General features: G+C 40.0%; 2 protein-coding genes across 3 annotated transcripts in view; one reads left to right on the forward strand and one right to left on the reverse strand.

Annotated features, from left to right (window-relative positions):
* The window catches only part of stk24b (serine/threonine kinase 24b (STE20 homolog, yeast)), a 30,387-nt gene extending 21,518 nt beyond the window's left edge, over window positions 1–8,869 (reverse strand). Inside the window, exon 1 of the mRNA XM_062997682.1 lies at window positions 8,538–8,869. The gene's annotated coding sequence lies outside the window, so the exon portion shown is untranslated. The remainder of the gene's footprint in view (window positions 1–8,537) is intronic.
* Window positions 4,604–22,614, forward strand: LOC134317036 (histone-lysine N-methyltransferase PRDM9-like). Of its 2 annotated transcripts, none has more exons than XM_062997679.1 (8): window positions 4,604–4,659; window positions 11,432–11,495; window positions 13,398–13,539; window positions 13,704–13,814; window positions 15,581–15,852; window positions 17,589–17,656; window positions 17,775–17,965; window positions 21,270–22,614. In XM_062997679.1, the coding sequence occupies exons 2-8, from the start codon at window positions 11,442–11,444 to the stop codon at window positions 22,349–22,351; spliced, it is 1,920 nt and encodes a 639-aa protein (XP_062853749.1). In that variant the 5' UTR covers window positions 4,604–4,659; window positions 11,432–11,441; the 3' UTR covers window positions 22,352–22,614. The 2 variants fall into 2 exon arrangements, with proteins under 2 accessions (XP_062853749.1, XP_062853751.1); XM_062997681.1 differs by lacking the exon at window positions 4,604–4,659 and adding an exon at window positions 8,120–8,231.
* The last annotated feature ends 1,481 nt before the right edge of the window (window positions 22,615–24,095 follow it).

The following is a 24,095-nucleotide window of genomic DNA, read 5'->3' on the forward strand; positions in this document are numbered from 1 at the left end:
TCCAACATGACTGCGCACCAGTGCACAAAGCAAGGTCCATAAAGACATGGATGAGCCAGTTGGTGTGAAAGAACTTGATTGGCCTGCACAGAGTCCTGACCTCAACCCAACAGAACACCTTTGGGATGAATTAGAGCAGAGACTGTGAGCCAGGCCTTCTCGTCCAACATCAGTGTCTGATCTCACAAATGCGCTTCTGGAAGAATGGTCAAAAATTGCCATAAACACACTCCTAAACCTTGTGGAAAGCCTTCCCAGAAGAGTTGAAGCTGTTATAGCTGCAAAAGGTGGGCCGACATTATATTAAACCCTATGGATTAAGAATGGGATGTCGCTCAAGTTCATGTGCGCGTGAAGGCAGACGAGCAATTGATTAACTGCATGAAAATGCATCCAAATATCACTTGGCTTCCGTGCACTCATCTTCTGTAAATAAATAATTCTCTCTTAATTCTCCTGGCACCTCACACTTCTCTTGTCAGTGACAAGTTGACACTTTTTTCTAAGTGGAATCTTGATCATGGGGGATAGAGACAAGGATGGGGGAAAGGGGGTGGACTCACCTACCAATCAGATGGGTATATTAATGGATCAAGGGTTCAAGGAGGATGGTGAACAACAAATTGCCATGGTAACTTGGCCCAGTCATGCAGCCACAGTGGCACCAAAACAAACAATCAATAAATTACCATGGGGGCTATGATACTCCATAAGTGGTACAGTCCTAAAGTAGCCTGTAAGCATTTGCATTTTAATAATAATAACTATATTTTGTTGTTGTTTTGCTTACAAGAAAATATGCTGCATTACTAATCTATACCACTACTACTGATAATAATAATAATAATAGCATGTGCATAAAATCAGCCACATAACGAACGCCAGTGTGTTTAACTGCTTGTTTATTGGAATATTTAACTTATTACTTAGATTCACGGACTGGAGTGAAGTCGGTTCAGCCAAATCTTCTGAGTCCGCGGTGTTTCTGGTGAGTCTGCTCACTCGCCTTGCGTACTTACTTAGCAGCAGCCAGTCTCATGGGATCCGGGTTAATTGAGACCTCGGACTCGTGATTCCTGATTCAGTACGAAGATTTGAATCATTAACCTGGGTGATTCAGGAACCAACTTAGTATTCACAATTCACCTCACTTGCATGTCTTTGGACTGTGGGAGGAAACCGGAACTCCAGGAGGAAACCTATGCAGAGACCACTCCACCTGGGAATCAAAACCAGGACCTTCTTGCTGTGATGCGACAGTGCTACTCACTGAACCACCGTGTCGCTGTAGGCCAAGTGGGAACAGTAACACAGTAACATTCACATTTACATTTTCGGCATTTAGCAGACGCTCTTATCCAGAGCGACTTTCAGAAGTGCTTCCACAGTAAACATTACCTTACTCTAGTTTAAGTAGACAACAGTCCTAAAACACAAATCTGCTGGAACCCTGTTAGAACCAAGTTTGTTTGTTTGTTTTGCAAGAAATGAATAAGAGCATTAGTAAGTAAGTACAAGTCAGAGGTGGGTTTTTAATCATTTTTTAAACACAAGGGAAGTTCGTTCCACCACTTGGGTGCAAGTACAGAGAAGAGCCTTGATGCTTGTCTTCCTCGAGTCCTGGGTGAAGGATCAAGTCGAGCGAGACTAGTGGCTCGGAGGTTGCGTGGTACAGAGCGGGGTTTGATTAGACCTCGAAGGTAGTTTGGAACTGGTTCATTTTTGGCTTTGTAGGCGAGCATCAGTGTTTTAAACTGAATGCATGCAGCTACAGGAAGCCAGTGAAGAGAACGCAGCAGTGGGGTGATGTGGCAGTGTTTAGGTTGGTTAAAAACCAGACGGGCAGCTGCATTTTGAATGAGTTGCAAGGGATTAATAGTGGACATGAAACCATGAGATTACAAGTGACTGCACAAGAATCTGAGTAGCTTCCATGGAGAGAAATGGACAAATCTTCCTGATGTTGTAGAGGAGGAACCAGCATGATCTTGTCATGTTGGCTACATGAGGAGAGAAGGTCAGCTGGTTATCCAGGACAACACCAAGGCTTCTTACATTATCAGATGGTCTGATCTGGGAGTCATCAAGAAAGATGACTAGGTCCTGGGTTGGAGACTGATCTCCAGGAATAAGTAACAGCTCTGTCTTGCTGGGATTGAGTTTTAGATGATGAGCTGACATTGTGAGATATCTCACAGACATGCTGAGATGCGAGCTGAGACTTGTGTGTCTGAAGGAGGAAATGACAGAATGAGCTGAGTATCATCTGCATAGGAGTGGTAAGAGAAGCAATGGGAGGTTATGACCTTACCCAGAAAGCGGGTGTAGATAGAGAATAGAAGTGGGCCAAGTACAGAGCCCTGAGGTACACCAGTTGAGTGAGTGCATGGAGGGGATATAGATCCTGGTAGGAGCGCCCTTCCAGGTAGGAGGCCATCCATTGCCATGCCGAACCAGTAACATGATGAGTTATTTTCTTATTAATTTTTAATAACAACAAAAACAACAACAACAAGCCATAAAGTTTTATTGATCTAGCATACATACTGCAATGTTCATGTTTTGGTTTTAGCCAGATTGGCATGTTTAATTCCCTCTAGCTTTTAAAGTTCTTTACATGGCCCAAAGAGCCTCTCACCCAACCACAACATTTACTGTTCACAACTGAAAACGGAACTAGACCTAAAAAAAGAAAAAAGGTGTTCGGCCGGGATTTCCTAATCCCCAAAGATGTCCATGATCCAACTTTTGTAGTCTGAAGATGTCCAAGCGCAAATGAAAATTCAAAGACGAATTTTTATTGTATGTATGTAAACACATTTTTGTCTCAGTCGGGATCCTTGGGAAGCAGAATGCATGACCTGCAAAGCTAACACATACATGTCAGTGTCAAATGAAGGTGGTAGTTCAGCAAAACGCAGAACTGCAGCTAAAGGAGAGAGTTCGTCAGGTAAAGACCAGGTAACACAGAAGATGCTGTTACTGCTGCAGAGGGAGTTTTTGCATTTTACACCACAAAGGGGTGGCACGGTGGCTTAGTGGGTAGCACTGTCACCTCACAGCAAAAAGGTCCTGGGTTCGATCCCCAGGTGGGGCGGTCCAGGTCCTTTCTTTGTGGACTTTGCATGTTCTCCCCATGTCTGCATGGGTTTCCTCCCATAGTCCAAAGACATACAGTGAGGTGAATTGGAGATATAAAATTGTCCATGACTGTGTTTGACATTAAACTTGTGAACTGATAAACTTTACATAATGAGTAACTACTGTTCCTGTCATGAATGTAACCAAAGTGTAAAACATGACGTTAAAATCCCAGTAATCAAACACCACAATGTACCACAACAGCTACAGATCAATGTACTGCACATTTGCCTCGTTAAAAAGTCTTTTCCTGATTCTGAAGCTGCACAAACATTTCCAAATCCACATACTAAGATAGAGGTTATTGTCAACGCCGTGATAGCATCGCATTCTGTTGAACTATTTTATTTGTTATTATTAGAGTCATTCCTGGGATTGGGTGCCTTTTGGACCTTAAAACGTTTTGAAAATGAAACACTGTTTTAATTATTAAAAGGACATAAGTTATACTTTTCCAAACTAATATTGGTCAAGCTAAATTACACATGAACAAAAACAGTATGTATACAGTAATTTTGGCTCTCCAATTCACATCACTTTTATGTCCTTGAACTGTGGGAGCAAACTGGAGCTCCCGGAGGAAACCCACACAGTTTGAATCATGGTAGAGCCCCTGTGTGGGTGCCAAACAGTGGACCTGAATTTAAACCTTGCCTTCACTCAATGTCTTTAAAAATTGGTCTATGTGTGACCTGAGCAGATTAATACGACGGCGTTTTAGAGCCACTGTAAAAAATATTTTTAAGTTTTGATTTCGAGAATAAAGTAAAAATATTATGAGAAAAAAGTCCAAATTAATCGAGATTAAAGTTGAAATATTTATGAGAATAAAGTCGAAATATTATGGCCAAAGAGTGTGCATCTGTCGTAGGCTTGTTAGCTCAGAGAAGCTTGGGTCTCAGTACCTGGATCGGCACGCAAGCGCAGAGGGCAGCTTATAACGAGTGCTATTGTGGTTATCCTATAACCCGAGATTATTTTTGGGTGGCTGTTCGTATTGTACGCTTCAATACAATACAATACAATATGAGGTGGCTATGGCCATAATATTTCGATTTTAAACTCGTAATTATTTCGACTTTAATCTCGTAATTATTTTGACTTTAATCTCGTAATTATTTCAACTTTAATCTCATAATTATTTCGACTTTAATCTTGTAATTATTTCGACTTTAATCTCGTAATTATTTCGACTTTAATCTCATAATATTTTGACTTTAATCTCATAATATTTTGACTTTAATCTAGAAATTGAAATTTATACGCCTTTATTCTCAAAATAAATAATAAAAAATATTTTTTCTTTAAAGTGGCCCTAATACGCCGTCGTAGATTAAAGCGTTATTTATAAAAGTAAAATAAAATAAAATAAATGATATAGTCTTTCAGCACGCTCCTTACTCCAATCCTGCTGGTGTCGGTAATGCACTTTATTGTTGATTTGACAACTGCCCGAAATACACAGAAACACAAGAATCAGCTGAAGCAGCAGATGATGATGTTTATCAACAGCCTGTGGTCTGTAGTAAAATATTCATGTATTTATTTAAAGTAACGACTATATGTGATGAATTATAAAAACAGTTTTTGCGCGGTGTTTAACGTCCTGTTTTGTACATACAGGTTTAGTTACACTGAAGCTGCTTGCTGAGCTTCTTGGCTAACTGGTAGCATCCTAAATAAAAATAAACTTTTTACGTAGTGCACTAGGTATTGTATTAAATAGTGGATTTATAATCCCTGCATAGTGCATAGGGTAGTGTATTAGATTTATATTCCTTAAGGTATGCACTGAAGTGTACTGTTGAACCAGTTGTACTGACAGTGATGTTTAAGGTGCTTGTTTTACCTCAGTACCCAGCTAACTATTTTTGGTTCCCAGAACGTTCCGGGAACGTTCTGGGAACGGATCGTTTTGGTTGCCCTATTGTTCCCCAGGAAAGTTTTCTTTACGGAAATAGAACGTTCCCGTTTGGTTGTGCATTATAGTTGTGGGAACGTTCCCCTAACGTTCCCCTAACCTTAAAATTATTGAAACCTTAAGGGAACCTTGTACTAACCTTTAAATTATTGAAAACTTTAGACAACCTTGCAATAACACTCCGGTAACACCGGCAGCCCGTGTCGGCTCTGACTCTTTTTGAATGACTGCCCAGAATCGGGCCAAATACACTGGCCCAAATCCGGATGCCAGATCTCCGCCGACTCTCCCATAACTGGGCCGGAATAGCCCCCGAAACACTACGATACTATTTATTTACCGTTTTCTTCTCCTTTCACATCCTCATAGATAAAATAGTAGATTTATGCTACAGATTAACTACAGATTGTGCAGTAGAAATTATTTTATTAAGATAATTGCAGCAAGTAGTATAATAATAATAATCAGAATATTATAAATAAGACCAATTACAAAAGTGAACCAAAATGACAGCTATATGAATACTATACATAGAAAATAACATATAATTGCATATAAGAATAATAATTATAAAAGTAAACTATATACAGTGTATCACAAAAGTGAGTACACCCCTCACATTTCTGCAGATATTTAAGTATATCTTTTCATGGGACAACACTGACAAAATGACACTTTGACACAATGAAAAGTAGTCTGTGTGCAGCTTATATAACAGTGTAAATTTATTCTTCCCTCAAAATAACTCAATATACAGCCATTAATGTCTAAACCACCAGCAACAAAAGTGAGTACACCCCTTAGTGAAAGTTCCTGAAGTGTCAATATTTTGTGTGGCCACCATTATTTCCCAGAACTGCCTTAACTCTCCTGGGCATGGAGTTTACCAGAGCTTCACAGGTTGCCACTGGAATGCTTTTCCACTCCTCCATGATGACATCACGGAGCTGGCGGATATTCGAGACTTTGCGCTCCTCCACCTTCCGCTTGAGGATGCCCCAAAGATGTTCTATTGGGTTTAGGTCTGGAGACATGCTTGGCCAGTCCATCACCTTTACCCTCAGCCTCTTCAATAAAGCAGTGGTCGTCTTAGAGGTGTGTTTGGGGTCATTATCATGCTGAAACACTGCCCTGCAACCCAGTTTCCGGAGGGAGGGGATCATGCTCTGCTTCAGTATTTCACAGTACATATTGGAGTTAATGTGTCCCTCAATGAAATGTAACTCCCCAACACCTGCTGCACTCATGCAGCCCCAGACCATGGCATTCCCACCACCATGCTTGACTGTAGGCATGACACACTTATCTTTGTACTCCTCACCTGATTGCCGCCACACATGCTTGAGACCATCTGAACCAAACAAATTAATCTTGGTCTCATCAGACCATAGGACATGGTTCCAGTAATCCATGTCCTTTGTTGACATGTCTTCAGCAAACTGTTTGCGGGCTTTCTTGTGTAGAGACTTCAGAAGAGGCTTCCTTCTGGGGTGACAGCCATGCAGACCAATTTGATGTAGTGTGCGGCGTATGGTCTGAGCACTGACAGGCTGACCCCCCACCTTTTCAATCTCTGCAGCAATGCTGACAGCACTCCTGCGCCTATCTTTCAAAGACAGCAGCTGGTTGTGACGCTGAGCATGTGCACTCAGCTTCTTTGGACGACCAACGCGAGGTCTGTTCTGAGTGGACCCTGCTCTTTTAAAACGCTGGATGATCTTGGCCACTGTGCTGCAGCTCAGTTTCAGGGTGTTGGCAATCTTCTTGTAGCCTTGGCCATCTTCATGTAGCGCAACAATTCGTCTTTTAAGATCCTCAGAGAGTTTTTTGCCATGAGGTGCCATGTTGGAAGTTTCAGTGACCAGTATGAGAGAGTGTGAGAGCTGTACTACTAAATTGAACACACCTGCTCCCTATGCACACCTGAGACCTAGTAACACTAACAAATCACATGACATTTTGGAGGGAAAATGACAAGCAGTGCTCAATTTGGACATTTAGGGGTGTAGTCTCTTAGGGGTGTACTCACTTTTGTTGCCGGTGGTTTAGACATTAATGGCTGTATATTGAGTTATTTTGAGGGAAGAATAAATTTACACTGTTATATAAGCTGCACACAGACTACTTTTCATTGTGTCAAAGTGTCATTTTGTCAGTGTTGTCCCATGAAAAGATATACTTAAATATCTGCAGAAATGTGAGGGGTGTACTCACTTTTGTGATACACTGTATATATATATACACAATATAAAGAAGTACTGTTTGTTTGTTTATTAGGATTTTAAGCTCATGTTTTACACTTTGGTTACATTCATGACAGGAACGGTAGTTACTCATAACACAAGATTCATCAGTTCTCAAGGTTATATCAAACACAGTCATGAACAATTTAGTGTCTCCAACTCACCTCACTTGCATGTCTTTGGACTGTGGGAGGAAACCGGAGCACCCGGATAAAACCTACGCGGACATGGGGAGAACATGCAAACAACACAGAAATGACCCAGACCGCCCCACCTGGGGATCGAACCCAGAACCTTCTTGCTGGATCTTGTGACCTTGGCTGATGATCTACACCGGCTGTTAGATGCTGCGAGTAGTTTTCATAGTTTTTACTCATGTATGAGAGGTGAATAAGCAAATGTGGCTCAGTGATGGTAGTGGACACTTGAATATCTACAAAAAATACAAGGGACAATCTTTGGGTTATAAAATGATATACGATCAGCCATAACATTAAAACCACCTCTTTGTATGTATACTCTTTTTCTATCAGCTCCACTAACCATATAGTTTACTTACCATTTACTGACTTTCCCTATGGGATTAATAAAGTTATCTATTTATAGGTGCACTTTGTAGCTCTACAGTTCCACTGTCGTCCATCAGTTACTCAGCATACTTTGTTAGCCCCCTTTTACCTTCTTCTTCAATAGTCAGGACCTCCACATGACCACCACAGAGCAGGTATTATTTAGGTGGTGGATGATTCTCAGCACTGCAGTGACACTGACGTGGTTGGTGGTGTGTTACTGTGTGTTGTGCTTATATGACTGGATCAGACACAGCATCGCTGCTGGAGTTTTCAAATACCGTGTCCACTCACTGTCCACTCTTAAATTATACACACCTGCTTTGTTGGTCCACCTTGTGGATGTAGTCAGAGATGGTAGGTCGTCTGTTGCTTATTATTGTATTACTATTATTGTTGTTGTTGTTCTTGTTGCTTATTGTAGCTTTTAAGTTTAGGTTATCCACAGTATTAAATGAACTTTAATTATTTAGCAGCTGTTGTCTAATGCTAGAAACTGTTAGCCTTTTAGCTAACGTTACCTGAAGTGTTTCAGTTCAGACTACCAGTTAACCTGAAACTTTCATTTCCAAATTGTTCTCTATCTTAATCCAAAACTCATTAATGTACTTTCTGCTTACATTTTACTAAGTAAAAAGTTGTTGAGATTAAATGTTTATTTACCTCACACGAACGAACGATTCCTCTTCTTCAACGGCTCGCGTCGCACTGTTGCTATGGTGACGCTCGTTCTGCCGCCGCTGAATCAGAGACTGGACGCTGGGCCACAGCCGGACAACCAGCGTCGGCGCGCACGCGTTTCTACGAGCACCAGCCAAACCCAGCTGTGGTAACAACTGGGCCGGATCTGGCTACATTGATTCTGGCCGATTCTGACACTCGGCCGACTGTGCCGATAGAAAAGTGGGAACTGGGCCAGATGATTGTGCTAGCTGGGTTAACTTAGAAACCTTCCGGGAACGTTACTGGAACGATACTTTATACACATAAGAAATAAAACCTTATACAAGCTTTACCTAACGTTCTCTGTTAGTTCTCATAAAACCATGAGAGAACGTTAGGTTTCATAGTTTTATAGTTGGTACTTGTAAGTAAAGGTTGATCTACATGGACCGTCTCAAGCAAAAGGCTGTTTTTTTGGTAAGTTCCTACCAAAAAACTTTAAAGATCATAAGAAAACCTTCTGGGAACGTTACTGGAACGTTACTTTAAACACATAAGAAAGAAAACCTTAAGGCAACTTTTAGATAACGTTCTCTGTTAGTTTTCATAAAACCATGAGAGAACGTTAGGTTTCATATAGTTCCCGGAACGTTCCGGGAACAGCGCTCTTTTTTTTTTAACGAAAATAGAACGTTACCATAACGTTATGGGATGGTTCCCTAAAAATAACCATAGGGGAACCAAAATCTAACGTTACGGGAACGTTCTGTGTTAGCTGGGTAGCTTTTTCCATTTATGTGTTTTATAATTTTGTCCAATAATTTGTTATTCCTTCTATGACAGCCAAGAGTGTTAAATCTTCTCAACCATTAGCAACTTATTTTATAATAAATACAGGTGCACTTTGCATGATTTTTTTATATTTGTTATTTGGAGCATTACTATCTAGAGGTTGGTTTTAGCATTTACATTTCCCCTTTTTCTATATAAATGCATAAATACAAAATATTGAAACGGTAATAACAACAACTTGCTAGTAATAACCTAGAGGCAACCACAATATTCTCATAATATAGCCACACTTTATTCTACCATTGATGATATTCTAATGCAGGGGTGGGGAACCTTTTATCCACCGAGGGCCAGATTAATAATTACATATCTGGTCACGGGCCACATACTACAATGATGCAACACACAGCCAAATAATACAGGCTTTATAAATTATGCTGATGGCATGTAGTGCTTATATTTGATCTCAGACTTACCTTATCATCATTTCAATGTGACGGTAGTGAACTCACCACATAACTCACCTCAGTCACACTGTCCAGTTCCTTTCTGGTCGTGTGAAGGAAGTTTGCTGTGCAATCAAATTATGTTTGAGCACCTTTATTTTCTCCGCTCGTTCCGATCCCTGCAGAGTGCTATACTTTGCGTGTTTGGTGGTATGATGTCTTTCAATATTATTTTTCTTTAGAACAGCGAGAGATTCTCCACAAATTAAACATACTGGCTTTCCTTTCACTTCTACAAAAAAGAAATCCGTTGTCTTTTTTTCTTGAAAGACGCGACATTCATCATCAACGACATTTTTACAAACTTAAACCAGAAAGACGCAGCTAACTGGACGAACCTACAGTCACGGTTGTCGCAGCTCATTGGTTAATTTGATATACGCGTCATCATTAATTGCGGAGACAGAGACGCCTGGGCGGCTTTGTTTACCTTGTTGCTACGCGACACTGAAACGGATTATGCGGAACAGATGATTATGATGATTAATAAATTAATAAATTAAAAACAATAACATGTAGGAAATATATGGCGGGCCACATTTGATTGAGCGGGGGGCCGTATACGGCCCGCGGGCCGGAGGTTCCCCACCCCTGTTCTAATGGGATTTTTCTAATTACAATGGCTTTTTAAACCCACCGAAACCTGCATTAGACAAACTTATGATTATTATGAATTTTAAAATTGTCTTGACATTTAGACTATACACCGATCAGGCATAACATTAAAACCACCTTCTTGTTTCTACACTCACTGTCCATTTTATCAGCTTCACTTACCATATAGAACCACTTTGTAGTTCTACAATTACTGACTGTAGTCTATATATTTCTCTACATACCTGTTTTTACCTGCTCTTACCCTGTTCTTTTATGTGTCAGGACCACCACAGATTAGGTATTATTTAGGTGGTGGATGATTTCAGCACTGCAGTGACACTGACATGGTGGTGGTGTGTTAGTGTGTGTTGTGCTGGTATGAGTGGATCAGACACAGCAGCGCTGCTGGAGTTTTTAAATACCGTGTCCACTCTATTAGACACTCCTACCTAGTTAGTTCACCTTGTAGATGATCGTCAGAGACGATCGCTCCTCTATTGCTGCTGTTTGAGTTGGTCATCTTCTAGACCTTCATCAGTGGTCACAGGACGCTGCCCACGGGGTGCTATTTGCTGGATATTTTAGGTTGGTGGACTATTCTCAGTCCAGCAGTGCTGAGAATGATCCACCACCCAAATAATACCTACTCTGTAGTAGTCCTGGGAGAGTCCTGACCATTGAAGAACAGCATGAAAGGGTGCTGAGAAACAGATGGACTACAGTCAGTAATTGTAGAACTACAAAGTGCTTCTATATGGTAAGTGGAGATGATAAAATGGACAGTGTGTGTAGGAACAAGGAGGTGGTTTTAATGTTATGGCTGATCGGTGTATAATTTATTAGAAATGGCTCTCTTTGTGATTCAAGTATGACAAGAAATTAATATTAGCAAGAATTAAGCCCTTAAATGAAAGTTTTCCTGTAACTCTTATTAGGAATACCAGTAAGATTTTATTTTTTTGATGTATAATTGTTTTATTTTCAATATATTTTTGTCAGATGTGTTAGAATGGAATTATCAGAAGACAGAAGATCTGGTGAACAGAATCCTGCTCACTTACAGGTAAATATTAATGATGTTTGTATCATTATAGTTTCACCTTTACTGTATTCATTATTTTTTAGTCATTTTCTTTCAAATGAATAATGAAGATGATTTTAGAATAGCCCACTGTATTTGCAGCATTTAGGTAAAGAACATTAAACACTGCTTGACTAATGCTAATGTATCTTAGTGTGATTTTGCTTGGGTTTTTTTTGTTAGCTTTTTGCTATTTTGCTATGCATTTTCCCCCTTTTCTCCCAATTTAGCATAGTCAATTTGTCTTCCGCTGCTAGAGACTCCGGTCGTGTCCGAGGAGGCTATTTTTGCCTGCCTCACACTCCCTCTGACGTGTCCACGACCCTGTTTTATTCGCCCACACATTTGGTGAAGACACGCCATCATCATCATCATCATCATCATAAGTATCTCCATGCTCCCCCACCATCTGTACAGGCACCTTGGGCTACTAACCAAGGACCCCACCCACTTTTCAGTCCGGTCTTTTACCCACCCGGCAGACTTTAATGGCCAATTTTGTTTGCTGCAGGCATTACCAATTATGCCTGCTAGAGGGCACCCAGCCGACTGGTAGCAGAACTGAGGTTTGAACTCGGGAGTTCAGAATCCCTGCGCTGGTGTGCTAGTGAATTATCCCGCTGTGCCACCTGGGAGCTGCTGTTTTTTTTTTGGTTTTTTTTGGTTTTTTTTTTATATAACACATTATTTAACAATAAAATGCTAATATTCATGAATTTAGAAAATCTAGTGTTACCCTTGCTATCTACAGGGAGTGGACAAAGTAACATAAAACAGCACTTATAGAGAAGTGACTAAATCACAAACACACCTGCATGGGTGGGTTGGTTATATTTGGTTTATTATCAATAAGTAGTGTGTACACTATGGCCTAAAGGATGTAGACACCCCTGCTATTGATTGAGTTTAGATTTTTCAGCCATACTCATTGCACACACTGAATGAGCACAATTCCCACAGACAGTTTCGGATTCTGTGAAATGTCTTCCCAGAAGAATGGAGGCTGTTATTGCTGCATAGCTATATTACTGTCTGTGGTTTTGCAATTGTTTCTCGTTCTTTAATATGCACATGTTACTATGGGGTTCCACTCACTCACTCGGGCGACACGGTGGCTACGTGAGTAGTACTGTCGCCTCACAGCAAGAAGGTCCTGGGTTCGATCCCCAGGTGGGGCAGTTCGGGTCCTTTCTGTGTGGAGTTTGCATGTTCTCCCCGTATCTGCGTGGGTTTCCTCCCACAGTCCAAAGACATGCAAGTGAGGTAAATTGGAGACACTAAATTGTCCATGACTGTGTTTGATATAACCTTGTGTAAATTGATGAACCTTAACTACTGTTCCTGTCATGAATGTAACCAAAGTGTAAAACATGACGTTAAAATACTAATAAAACAAAACAAACAAACTCACTCACTCACTCACTCACTTTATTAACCGCTTATGCAATCAGGGTTGGGGGGGGGCTGGTGCCTATCCCAGCTTTTCAGTGGGTGCAAGGCACACAGTAACACCCTGGACGGGGTGCCAGTCCATCGCAGGGCAGACACACATACACACACCCATTCACCTATAGGGCAATTCAGTGTCTCCAATTAACCTGACTGCATGTTTTTGGACCATGGGAGGAAACCGGAGCTCCCGGATGAAACCCACACAGACACGGGGAGAACATGCAAACTCTGCACAGAAAGAACCCGGACCTCCCTGCCTGGGGATCGAACCAAGAACCGTTTTGCTGTGAGGCGACAGTGCTACCCACCCAGCCACCGTGCTGCCCTATGGGGTTCCATTATTTTTCTATTCTTTCTAGCAAACATTGCACATAATTAGAAGATGAAGTTAACTGGTCATTTTCTTTGCTTTCTTTGTTTTTTGGTCATAAGGTTTGTGAAATTGTGAAGATAGAGACTTCAGATGGGGAAACGTCAAGCTCTGTGGAGAACATCACTCTTGTAGAACAAAAATATGAAGGATCCCGGAAGAAAACTCTAATCAAAAAGGAACCTGATGATGAAGGTTATTTCTGTAAGTTAACAGAGAAAATTACAGTTTAGTCCGAAGATCAAAAACTAATCTTAATGATCAATTGTTTCCTTATTTTTACTTTAACTGTGTTTAATGGGTAACTAATAAAACACAAGAGTCCTGTTTTTTCATGTTTATACTTTAAATTTAATTTGGATCTTTAGGTGGAGGAACCTCAAGCTCTGTGGAATATATAACACCAGTGGAACACCAGAATGGAGGATTCCTGAAGAAGCCTGGAAAAGAGGAAGAACCTGAGAATGAAGATTACCTCTGTAAAATAACAGACCACAATATTAATAGTTTGGAGAGAACAGACTTTATCTCTAATGAGAAACTACATTTTGTAATCTATCCCCCCTGAAGGCAAAATTGAAAGAAACAGCAGTGAATGAAACAGGATGCATACCTAATAGTACCCTACTATACTACGTAGTATATCTAGTATATCTATTTAGTGCATTACCGAATGCAGCGAGGAAAGCATAACCACGCTACAAAAAAAAAAATTCAATCACCAGATAACATGTACATTAAGTGTGATGGCATGTCTTGAGGGTATTTTACAAAAGTATCTTAGGCAAAAGTTTGAAAATCTTTACTTAAATTCTGGAACAAACTATTGTGTGGTTTTTGCATTTATTCTGCATTCCATTTACCCAATTTGGATTTTCTTGTGCCCTCTTACATTTACATTTTCAGCATTTAGCAGACGCCTTTATCCAAAGCAACTTACAGTATATAGTCTGAGCAATTGAGGGTTAAGGGCCTTGCTCAAGGGCCCAACAGCAGCAACCTGGCAGTGGTCTAGTACTGGTCCAGTACCTTAACTACTAGCCTACAGCTGGCCCTCTGTTGGTTGCAAGCCAGCACTCATATCCTGTTGTCGTGGGTAAAGCTGCTTCTGCTTCTTTACACTAACCAACGGCAGATTCTTACATATCTTACATATCACATATGAAGAATCAAGTTATGTCCTCTGTGTTCCTTCACCACTTGTGCCAGTGCCCCAAAAAGCATTGCTGTTGCAAAGATGTGATCTTTCTATTCAGACGGCCCATTGTTTCTGTTGAGCATCCGACCAGGCGTTAGCATTGCTTAGACTCAGGTTTTTGCAGTGGTGGCATAGCTGAATGCCCCTACAGAAAACAAACTGTTATTGTTATTATTATTAAACGTATTATTATTTTCTGTATATTTTATGCATATTATTATTTTAGCATTTCATAATTTTTTTTTTTACAAAAAAAAATTTAATTAATTAAAAAATGTGCCATAACATAGACATCACACATGCTCAATTTAGTTTTTAAAAGTCAGCAAATGAACACCTTTGCATTAAAAATGTGTAAAAGCTGGTTTACTGTAGAGGGTTTGCTAAGTTTTTAAGTTAGAAAGGGCGGCATGGTGGCTAAGTGGGTAGCACTGTCGCCTCACAGCAAGAAGGTTCTGGGTTTGATCCCCAGTTGGGGCGGTCCAGGTCCTTTCCGTGTGGAGTTTGTGTGTTCTCCCCGTGTCTGCGTGGGTTTCCTCCGGGTGCTCCGGTTTCCTCCCACAGTCCAAAGACATGCAAGTGAGGTGAATTGGAGATACCAAATTGTCCATGACTGTGTTTGATATAACCTTGTGAAATGATGAATCTCGTGTAACGATTAACTACCGTTTCTGTCATGAATGTAACCAAAGAGTGTTAAACATGACGTTAAAATCCTAATAAACAAACATTTAATTTAGAAAATTAACATGACTGTGAGCCAGATTGGAGTGATGTAGATTACCCAAAAAAAAGTTGAAACCACCACAAAATAACTTAATTACAATACATAATTAAATAAGTTTGAGACTTTGTTTTGATTTTGTTATGCAGCAGGGGTTGGTCTGCAGTATTAGTAGTACCTTAGAAGCTCCACTATAGGCTTAGGTTAACCACAAAGTCCTCTTGTACTAAATTGTTTAAAATTTCTGCATTAGAATTTATTAAAGTTGAGTAAAATTCAAGTATTTATAATTTAACTCTGTTGCGTTGTGTCGTACCTTCCAGACTGCGAGGAGTGCAAGTCCTTCTTTATCAACATGTGTGAGGTTCATGGTCCCGCCCTCTTCATCCCTGATACTAATGTTCCCATGGGGATTCCTGACCGAGCCAGGCAGACTCTTCCACCTGGTCTAGAGGTTCGAAAGTCCAGTGTTTTTGACACAGGCTTGGGAGTTTTTAATAAGGGGGAGACTGTTCCAGTTGGTGCACACTTTGGACCTTACCAGGGAGAATTGGTGAACAAAGAGGAAGCTGTGAACAGTGAATACTCTTGGGTGGTAAGTTAAATTAAAAGAAAATAATTCTACCATTTTAAAGATGGGTAGGATATCTTGATTGTTAATGTTTTACTTTAAATACAAGAGAAAGCTAAACTTCAATTAAATTACATACATAATAATGTAGAGCTTTTCCTTATCACCCTTTCTGATTTAATACCTGAAACATGTTTAAAAAGAGTTGGGACGAGGAAATATAAGGCTTGAAAGTTTGTGGAATGATCAGAAACACCAGTTCATGAAGTAATGCAAGAATAACTGGGTATAAAAACCAAATTAATGAAAGACTTAGTTTTCATGTGCAGGGATACAGTATAGTGAGATCTGCCACCTCTGGAAAGACTTTTTAAAAATGTCTTGCACTCTGTTGGTGGAAATAGTGCCCATTCAGTCAAAAGAGTTTAAGATTATTCTCTTAATGCCCAGTCACAAGAAAATTTGGGATTTTACCATCTACAGTCTCTAACATTATCAAAAGATTAAGAAAATCCAGAGTAAAAACTAATTTTAAAATCCCCCAATCTTACATGTTTCTGTAAGAAATGTAACTATATGGACTCAGAAACTCAGATGCACTGTACGGTAGAATGAACTGCCATGCAACCTAGAGGTGATTATAAATTCCTGAAATCTAGCTTATTTTTCAGGACAGTTATTTTTATTATGACTATTAGAACCCACTTTTTTATGACCTCTGACAGGTGAAGTGAATAACATTGATAATCTCAGTACAATGGCACCTTGCAGTTTTTGGAATAAATTAAGCAGCAAGTGAACATTTTGTCCTTGAGGTTGGTGTGTTGGAAGCAGAACAAATGGACACGTGTAAGGATGTGAGTGACTGACAAAGGCCAAGGACAAAGAATAATAATGCACCAGATATGATGAATGAATGATACCTTTATTTTGTCCACATTTTTTTGTTGGATAGATTTGAGTGGGTAGTTGTTCCCAAAATTTTTATTTGTTTATTTTTATTATTATTTGTGATTTGTCTTCATTACTCTCTTTGTGAAGCAACGTCAAGTCAAACTGCTGTAAATGCACTTTACATTAATGCTGCTCTCACATAAATGGATTCCTTTTTTCATTTAAATGGCTTTTGGAAGCCAACCAGTCTGAATACAAGGATAGGAATTATACGTACATACACCACCCTTCCATTTTAGCAGCCAGTGAAGCTGTATACAGAGTCAGTGAATCCTCCATAATATTAGATTTCTAATTTATTTAATTAAATGGACAGCATGACTCCAATTAGCCTAAATAGCCTAAAAAGGGCAGTTTTCAGTGTGGGTTATTCAGTTTTTATTTGCTGCTAGTTTATTATAGATTAAAGTTGACATACACTTAGTTATTGACATTGTTGATGTTTCAATAATTTTTGCAACTGTTGTTTTTCTGTGACTGAAAAATTGGAAACATACTTCTTTAACTTAAAGTGTTAATTTGGTGGTGTAGAAAGTTATTTAATGTCATTTAATTTAAAAAGGGATACACTGACAGGATCACAGTCATGCTTTTTACAGTTTTGGGCTTTCCACAAAGAAGGGGGGGGCATATAATTGTTGCCATATAGTTTAGTTCCAATAACTTCAAATAAACATTAAAGAAAAAAGAGCGACTGTGTCAACAGACCAGTTTTGTCTTTATAGTGTTTAGTAAAAGAGTATTTACTTGGAATAGTGATTTATTCTTGGAAAAAAGTAAATGTTTAACGAATGTTTGTTTTTCAGATATACAAGGGAGGGCAGTGTGAGGAATACATAGATGCCAAGAGAGAGACCCATGCTAACTGGATGAGGTGATGACTACACCACTCACTTCTGGCACCTGTTAAGTTTTGTTGAAAGTAATTCATTTCTCACTCTGTGTCCATCAGTCCTCTCTCTTTTCTGTGCTGCTCTGCTTTATTATTTTAGGTACGTGAATTGTGCTCAGAATGATGATGAGCAGAATCTTGTGGCATTTCAGTATCGAGGGCTGATTCTTTACCGCTGCTGTCAATCCATCGAACCAGGACAGGAGCTTTTGGTTTGGTATGACGAAGCATATGCTGAAGATCTTGGCTCCACATTCGACCACATATGGAATAAAAAGTGCTCTGTTAATGGTAATGTTAAAATAATGTTAAAATGTTATGGTTTTACTTATCATTATTTGGGGTGGCATGGTGGCTTAGTGGGTAGCACTGGTGCCTCACAGTAAGAAGGTCCTGGGTTTGATCCCCAGGTGGGGCGGTCCTGGTCCTTTCTGTGTGGAGCTTGCATGTTCTCCCTGTGTCTGTGTGGGTTTCCTCCGGGAGTTCCGGTTTCCTCCCACAGTCCAAAGACATGCAGTGAGGTGAATTGGAGATACTAAATTGTCCATGACTTGTGTTTGACAAATTTGCTGGTTTTAATTACTACTATCTCCACACGTACACACCAGACATTAGACATTAATGGCTAAAACAAAAAAGACACTTGGGTTTTAATTATTTAATTTTCCTCATGTTAGAACTCATTTAGCTAAATATCAGTCATGCTAAGGTCATTAAGCACCTTTCCAGAGTATTGATATGTAGAAAAATAAATAAATAAATATATTATATATATATATATATATATATATATATATATATATATATATATTAGAATATCATGAAAAAGTTGATTTATTTCAGTAATTCCATTCAAAAAGTGAAACTTGTATATTATAGTCATTCATTACACACAGACTGATATATTTCAAATGTTTATTTCTTTTAATGTTGATGATTATAACTGACAACTAATGAAAACCCCAAATTCAGTATCTCAGAAAATTAGAATATTACTTAAGACCAATACAAAAAAAGGATTTTTAGAAATGTTGGCCAACTGAAAAGTATGAACATGAAAAGTATGAGCATGTACAGCACTCAATACTTAGTTGGGGCTCCTTTTGCCTGGATTACTGCAGCAATGCGGCGTGGCATGGAGTCCATCAGTCTGTGGCACTGCTCAGGTGTTTTGAGAGCCCAGGTTGCTCTGATAGTGGCCTTCAGCTCTTCTGAATTGTTGGGTCTGGTGTATCGCATCTTCCTCTTCACAATACGTTAAGGTCAGGCGAGTTTGCTGGCCAATTAAGAACAGGGATACCATGGTCCTTAAACCAGGTACTGGTAGCTTTGGCACTGTGTGCAGGTGCCAAGTCCTGTTGGAAAATTAAATCTGCATCTCCATAAAGTTGGTCAGCAGCAGGAAGCATGATGTGCTCTAAAACTTCCTGGTAGACGGCTGCGTTGACCTTGGACCTCAGAAAACACAGTGGACCAACACCAGCAGATGACATGGCACTCCAAACCATCACTGACTGTGGAAACTTTACACTGGACCTCAAGCAACGTGGATTCTGTGCGTCTCCTCTCTTCCTCCAGACTCTGGGACCTTGATTTCCAAAGGTAATGCAAAATTTACTTTCATCAGAGAACATAACTTTGGACCACTCAGCAGTCCTTTTTGTCTTTAGCCCAGGCGAGACGCTTCTGACGCTGTCTCTTGTTCAAGAGTGGCTTGACACAAGGAATGTGACAGCTGAAACCCATGTCTTGCATACGTCTGTGCGTGGTGGTTCTTGAAGCACTGACTCGAGCTGCAGTCCACTCTTTGTGAATCTCCCCCACATTTTTGAATGGGTTTTGTTTCACAATCCTCTCCAGGGTGCGGTTATCCCTATTGCTTGTACACTTTTTTCTACCACATCTTTTCCTTCCCTTCGCCTCTCTATTAATGTGCTTGGACACAGAGCTCTGTGAACAGCCAGCCTCTTTAGCAATGACCTTTTGTGTCTTGCCCTCCTTGTGCAAGGTGTCAATGGTCGTCTTTTGGACAACTGTCAAGTCAGCAGTCTTCCCCATGATTGTGTAGCCTACAGAACTAGACTGAGAGACCATTTAAAGGCCTTTGCAGGTGTTTTGAGTTAATTAGCTGATTAGAGTGTGGCACCAGGTGTCTTCAATATTGTACCTTGTCACAATATTCTAATTTTCTGAGATACTGAATTTGGGGTTTTCATTAGTTGTCAGTTATAATCAACAACATTAAAAAAAATAAACATTTGAAATATATCAGTCTGTGTGTAATGAATGAATATAATATACAAGTTTAATATATAATATATAATATATAAGTTTCACTTTTTGAATGGAATTACTGAAATTAATCAACTTTTTCATGATATTCTAATTTTATGACCAGCACCAGTGTGTGTGTATATGGGTTATATGTTTATTTCTCTTGTTTGTATTAAAAACACCACAAAAAGATGAGAAAAGTCTAATCTGATATCATTTCACACAGAATTTCAGAAATAAACCGGACAAAATTATTCACCCATAGATGGTAACAGGTGCTGGCAATATAGAAATTACACCAGTGCGATTTGTTTAAATAAAAAAGTGACATAATATTCCTTGTTTCTTTGAACCTCAGCAAGCATAGACAAAAGAAATAAGCACAGTTGTTTGTTTATTGGGATTTTAGGGTCATATTTTACACTTTGGTTACATTCATGACAGAAAAAATAGTTACAGGTTACACATGATTCATGATGACGTAAAATGCTGTCTATGTAGAGAGCTCACTAGGTTTTCGAACACAGCCTAAGGCATCTAGGATTTCGAACAGCCTACTTCTCGGGAGCGTGCGTAGGATGATGTAAAATGCTGTCTATGTAGAGAGCTCACTAGGTTTTCGAACACACCCATTGTCGCTATAGGGGAAATAAAATACAATTTGGAAGATTCAGTAAAATAAATAGGACTAAATTAAACAACCAATTATTAAGGTGTTGCATTGTTTACAACAGGGACAGACTGCAGTGATTTTTAGTTACCGATTACTCAAAGCTGACAGCAAAATTACTGTTTGAAACACTAATGTGCATTTTATGGATGTTTTATATATATATACAGTATATATAATTAATATAACCAGAAACTATATCCAGCACCCATACCACTAAAGGGAGTGTGCATAAGGATTTCTCAGCCCTTTTTTCAGTGCTGGCTGTATTTGTGCAGGCCTACAGGGAATATCTGTTAATAATAATTAAAATAAATGTTTGTGTGTGTTCGGGTGGCACAGCAGTCTAATGCGCTAGCACACCACTGCGAGTGTTCTTAGCAGAGCCACCGACAGGGCGTCCACACAAACACAATCGGCTGTTTGAGGGAGGGAAGGTTGGACAGGGTTTCAATGTGATACTATACTTCAAGACTGGTTCGAGCGCATGTATTACTTGGAACACAACACTGGCAGGTGATAAGCAGTCATATGTTGGACATGTGTTGGGAAGTGGAAATGTCTAATTTGGGTGATAATTTGGGAAAAGGGGTTGGGGGGATCCAGTAACCAGAACTTTTTGTAACATTAGTGTTTCCTTCTCTGCTCCAGGTGTGAAAGGCTCCCAGCTGCAAATGTTCATCTGCTCCTTGTGTACACTGTCCTATACATCCCAAAATTACCTCCACAAACACATCAAGAGATGCCACCATGAGGAATATGCACGGCTGCTCAAATCAGGAGAGATTAATGATGAAAAAAATCAAATGTGCTGTAGAAATGATCAAACATTTGTAGGTACTGTCAGCACAAACGCATCATGGAGACAAGAACACAAAGAAATTCATCACTGCACACAGTGTGGGGAGAGTTTTACACAACAAAATGAACTCCAGCGACATTTGTGCATTCAGCCAGGAGAGAAAGAGAAACCGTATCAATGCCCAGAGTGTGGAAAGAGCTTTAGTGCCAAAAGCACTCTAAAGAAACACCAGCGCATTCACACAGGGCAAGATCTGTATCACTGTTCACAATGTGGGAAAACGTTTAATAACCAGAGTCATCTCCAACGACACCAGCGCATTCACACTGGAGAGAAGCCGTATCATTGCTCACAGTGCGGAAAAAACTTTACTGACAAGAGTTATCTCCAGCTACACCAGCACACTCACACAGGAGAGGATCTATATCAGTGCTCACAGTGTGGTAAGAGCTTCACAAAACAGAGCCATCTCCAACGACACCAACGATTTCACACAGGCGACAAGCCATACCTCTGCTCGCAGTGCGGTAAAAGCTTCGCGCAACCAAGTGATCTTCAGCGACACCAGCGCATTCACACCGGAGAGAAGCCGTATCACTGCTCGCAGTGCGGTAAGAACTTTACAGCCAAAAGTCATCTCCAGCTACACCAGCGCTTTCACACGGGCGACAAACCCTATCAATGCTCGCAGTGTGAAAAATGTTTTACCCAAAAGAGCGACCTTGATCGACACCTGCGCATTCACACAGGAGAGAAACCGTATCCGTGCTCAAGGTGTGGGAAGAGTTTTAGTACAAGGGGAGCCCTCACAGATCACCAGCGCGTTCACACCGGAGAGAAGCCGTATTACTGCTCACAGTGTGGGAAGAGTTTCAGTGGGAGAGGAGCACTTATTAAGCACCAGCGCATTCACACAGGAACAAAGCTTTGAACGCGCATTTGGATGAGAAGTGTTTTGCGCTTTGCTCACCTCAAACCTCTGCGCAAATCACCGCTTTGCTCAGCGCAAACATCAAAGTGTTCCATGACACTAATATCCATTAGTGTAAAATAACCATCAAATCCACTTTGAAAAGCATATGTGATGACGACCTAGATCACGCCGTCATCCCATCTTCCTTTTACCTTTTTGTACAAGCATGCTATAAAAGTGAATAAAGCTCACCTGAGGATGATTAACAACATCACAACTTACATCTATGTTTAGCTGTATTTTTCCTCACTGTTTTACTTTTAAACTTGCATTATAGCTCGAGGTGCTAAGAAACGCTGAGAATCAGCTTTTCCGAGAGGGTCTAAAACACTTATCGTGAAAAAAAAGCTTAACGTGGCTTACGTTACTAAAAGAACGACATATGAACACTAAACTTATCCCAGTTATTGCTAGTCATAAGTTCTCTCTATGAATGGAATTTCTTGGTCGTTGTTTTAGTACAATAAGTCACATTAAGCTTTGTTCACATTAAGCCTGAGTCACTTTTACCATGTCATATCAAACAGTTCGTCTCATTGGAGGCGCTTTGAAAAGGTGAGCGGCAAACTAGGTCAAAGTTCAATCAGGCGAACTCAGAGAAGCGCAGCGACAAGCTAATAGCACAGCCAACGCAAAAGCAGTTTTGCCGCTTCTCATGTGAATGCGCCTAACAAAGCAACAACTGAGTACTAAGTTCAAGATTGGTCTTGCAGGGCTGGCTGTGATTTGTAACCAGATTAACACTGCAAAGCAAACGTTGGATATGAACAGCACCCATGTTGGAGGAGTTAAATTTATACCACAAGTAAAGCATCATCTCAGACTTTAGAACACAAACTTACACTAACATGTTTGATAATAGCTGTAAAGGCCTGCATCCCTACATATTGTGTAACTTGACCATTAGTAGTGCACTAATTACACATATCTTGTACAATATGGTGCAGTTTGGAACACAGCCTGTTTTACTGCTGCCTTTAGGAAGCATAGATTCACTAATACTATTCTTACCCATCATTCATCTGGTTTAAGCCAACCTTTCCTACAAGATTCTTCAGACTTTGAGCACTGTGTGGGCCATGCCGACATTCTCTTACCAATGCTGCTGGTAGTGCTGGGCGATTTTCACGATTAATTCGGTTAATTCGAATTAACGTTTTTACCCGATGTTAAAAATGTGACAATCGCGATTGTTTACATACTTTATATTTTAATTAAAATACTAACATGTCACAAGGCAGAAACTGACCAGACGCTCGTGGAATATAAATCAAGGAAAGTTTAATATCAAAAAGGGCAAAAAGAGTAAACGGAAGACAAGTGTCATACACGGTAATGGTTAGATTCAGAAATAAGGCACGCAAACACGATCGGCAAAACTTCACAACACACAAACAGAAGAGTTTAAATAAGATGAATGGAACTGAACACAGCTGAACTAAATCAAAACGATTTACGCGATCAGGATTGGCTGACAGGGACATGCGATAGTCACGTGACAGTCCGTGGGAGCATGGGAATTGTAGTCCACATAGTTAGAAGCGGAATGTGCCTCGTCTATCCACCCCCCAGTCACAAAAGGACAAAATCAAAGCTGAGCTGAGTGCTTACTCAATGTCCCCCAGTGTAGATACTGATACAGAATCATTTATATGGTGGAAACTGTACACAGGCTCGTGTTCCTTTTAAGAAACCTGTAAAG

Source organism: Trichomycterus rosablanca, chromosome 6, assembly GCF_030014385.1.
Source record: "Trichomycterus rosablanca isolate fTriRos1 chromosome 6, fTriRos1.hap1, whole genome shotgun sequence".
In the NCBI taxonomy this organism is placed as follows: Eukaryota; Metazoa; Chordata; class Actinopteri; order Siluriformes; family Trichomycteridae; genus Trichomycterus; species Trichomycterus rosablanca.

What these genes read in the sequence shown, in the direction of transcription:
- LOC134317036 (XM_062997679.1), top strand. Translation starts at nt 11,442, where the DNA reads ATGGAATTATCAGAAGACAGAAGATCTGGTGAACAGAATCCTGCTCAC. An exon ending in ACCCATGCTAACTGGATGAG is followed by an intron (nt 17,657 to 17,774) that starts GTGATGACTACA and finishes TTATTATTTTAG; the next exon opens with GTACGTGAATTGTGCTCAGA. An exon ending in TAAAAAGTGCTCTGTTAATG is followed by an intron (nt 17,966 to 21,269) that starts GTAATGTTAAAA and finishes TCTCTGCTCCAG; the next exon opens with GTGTGAAAGGCTCCCAGCTG.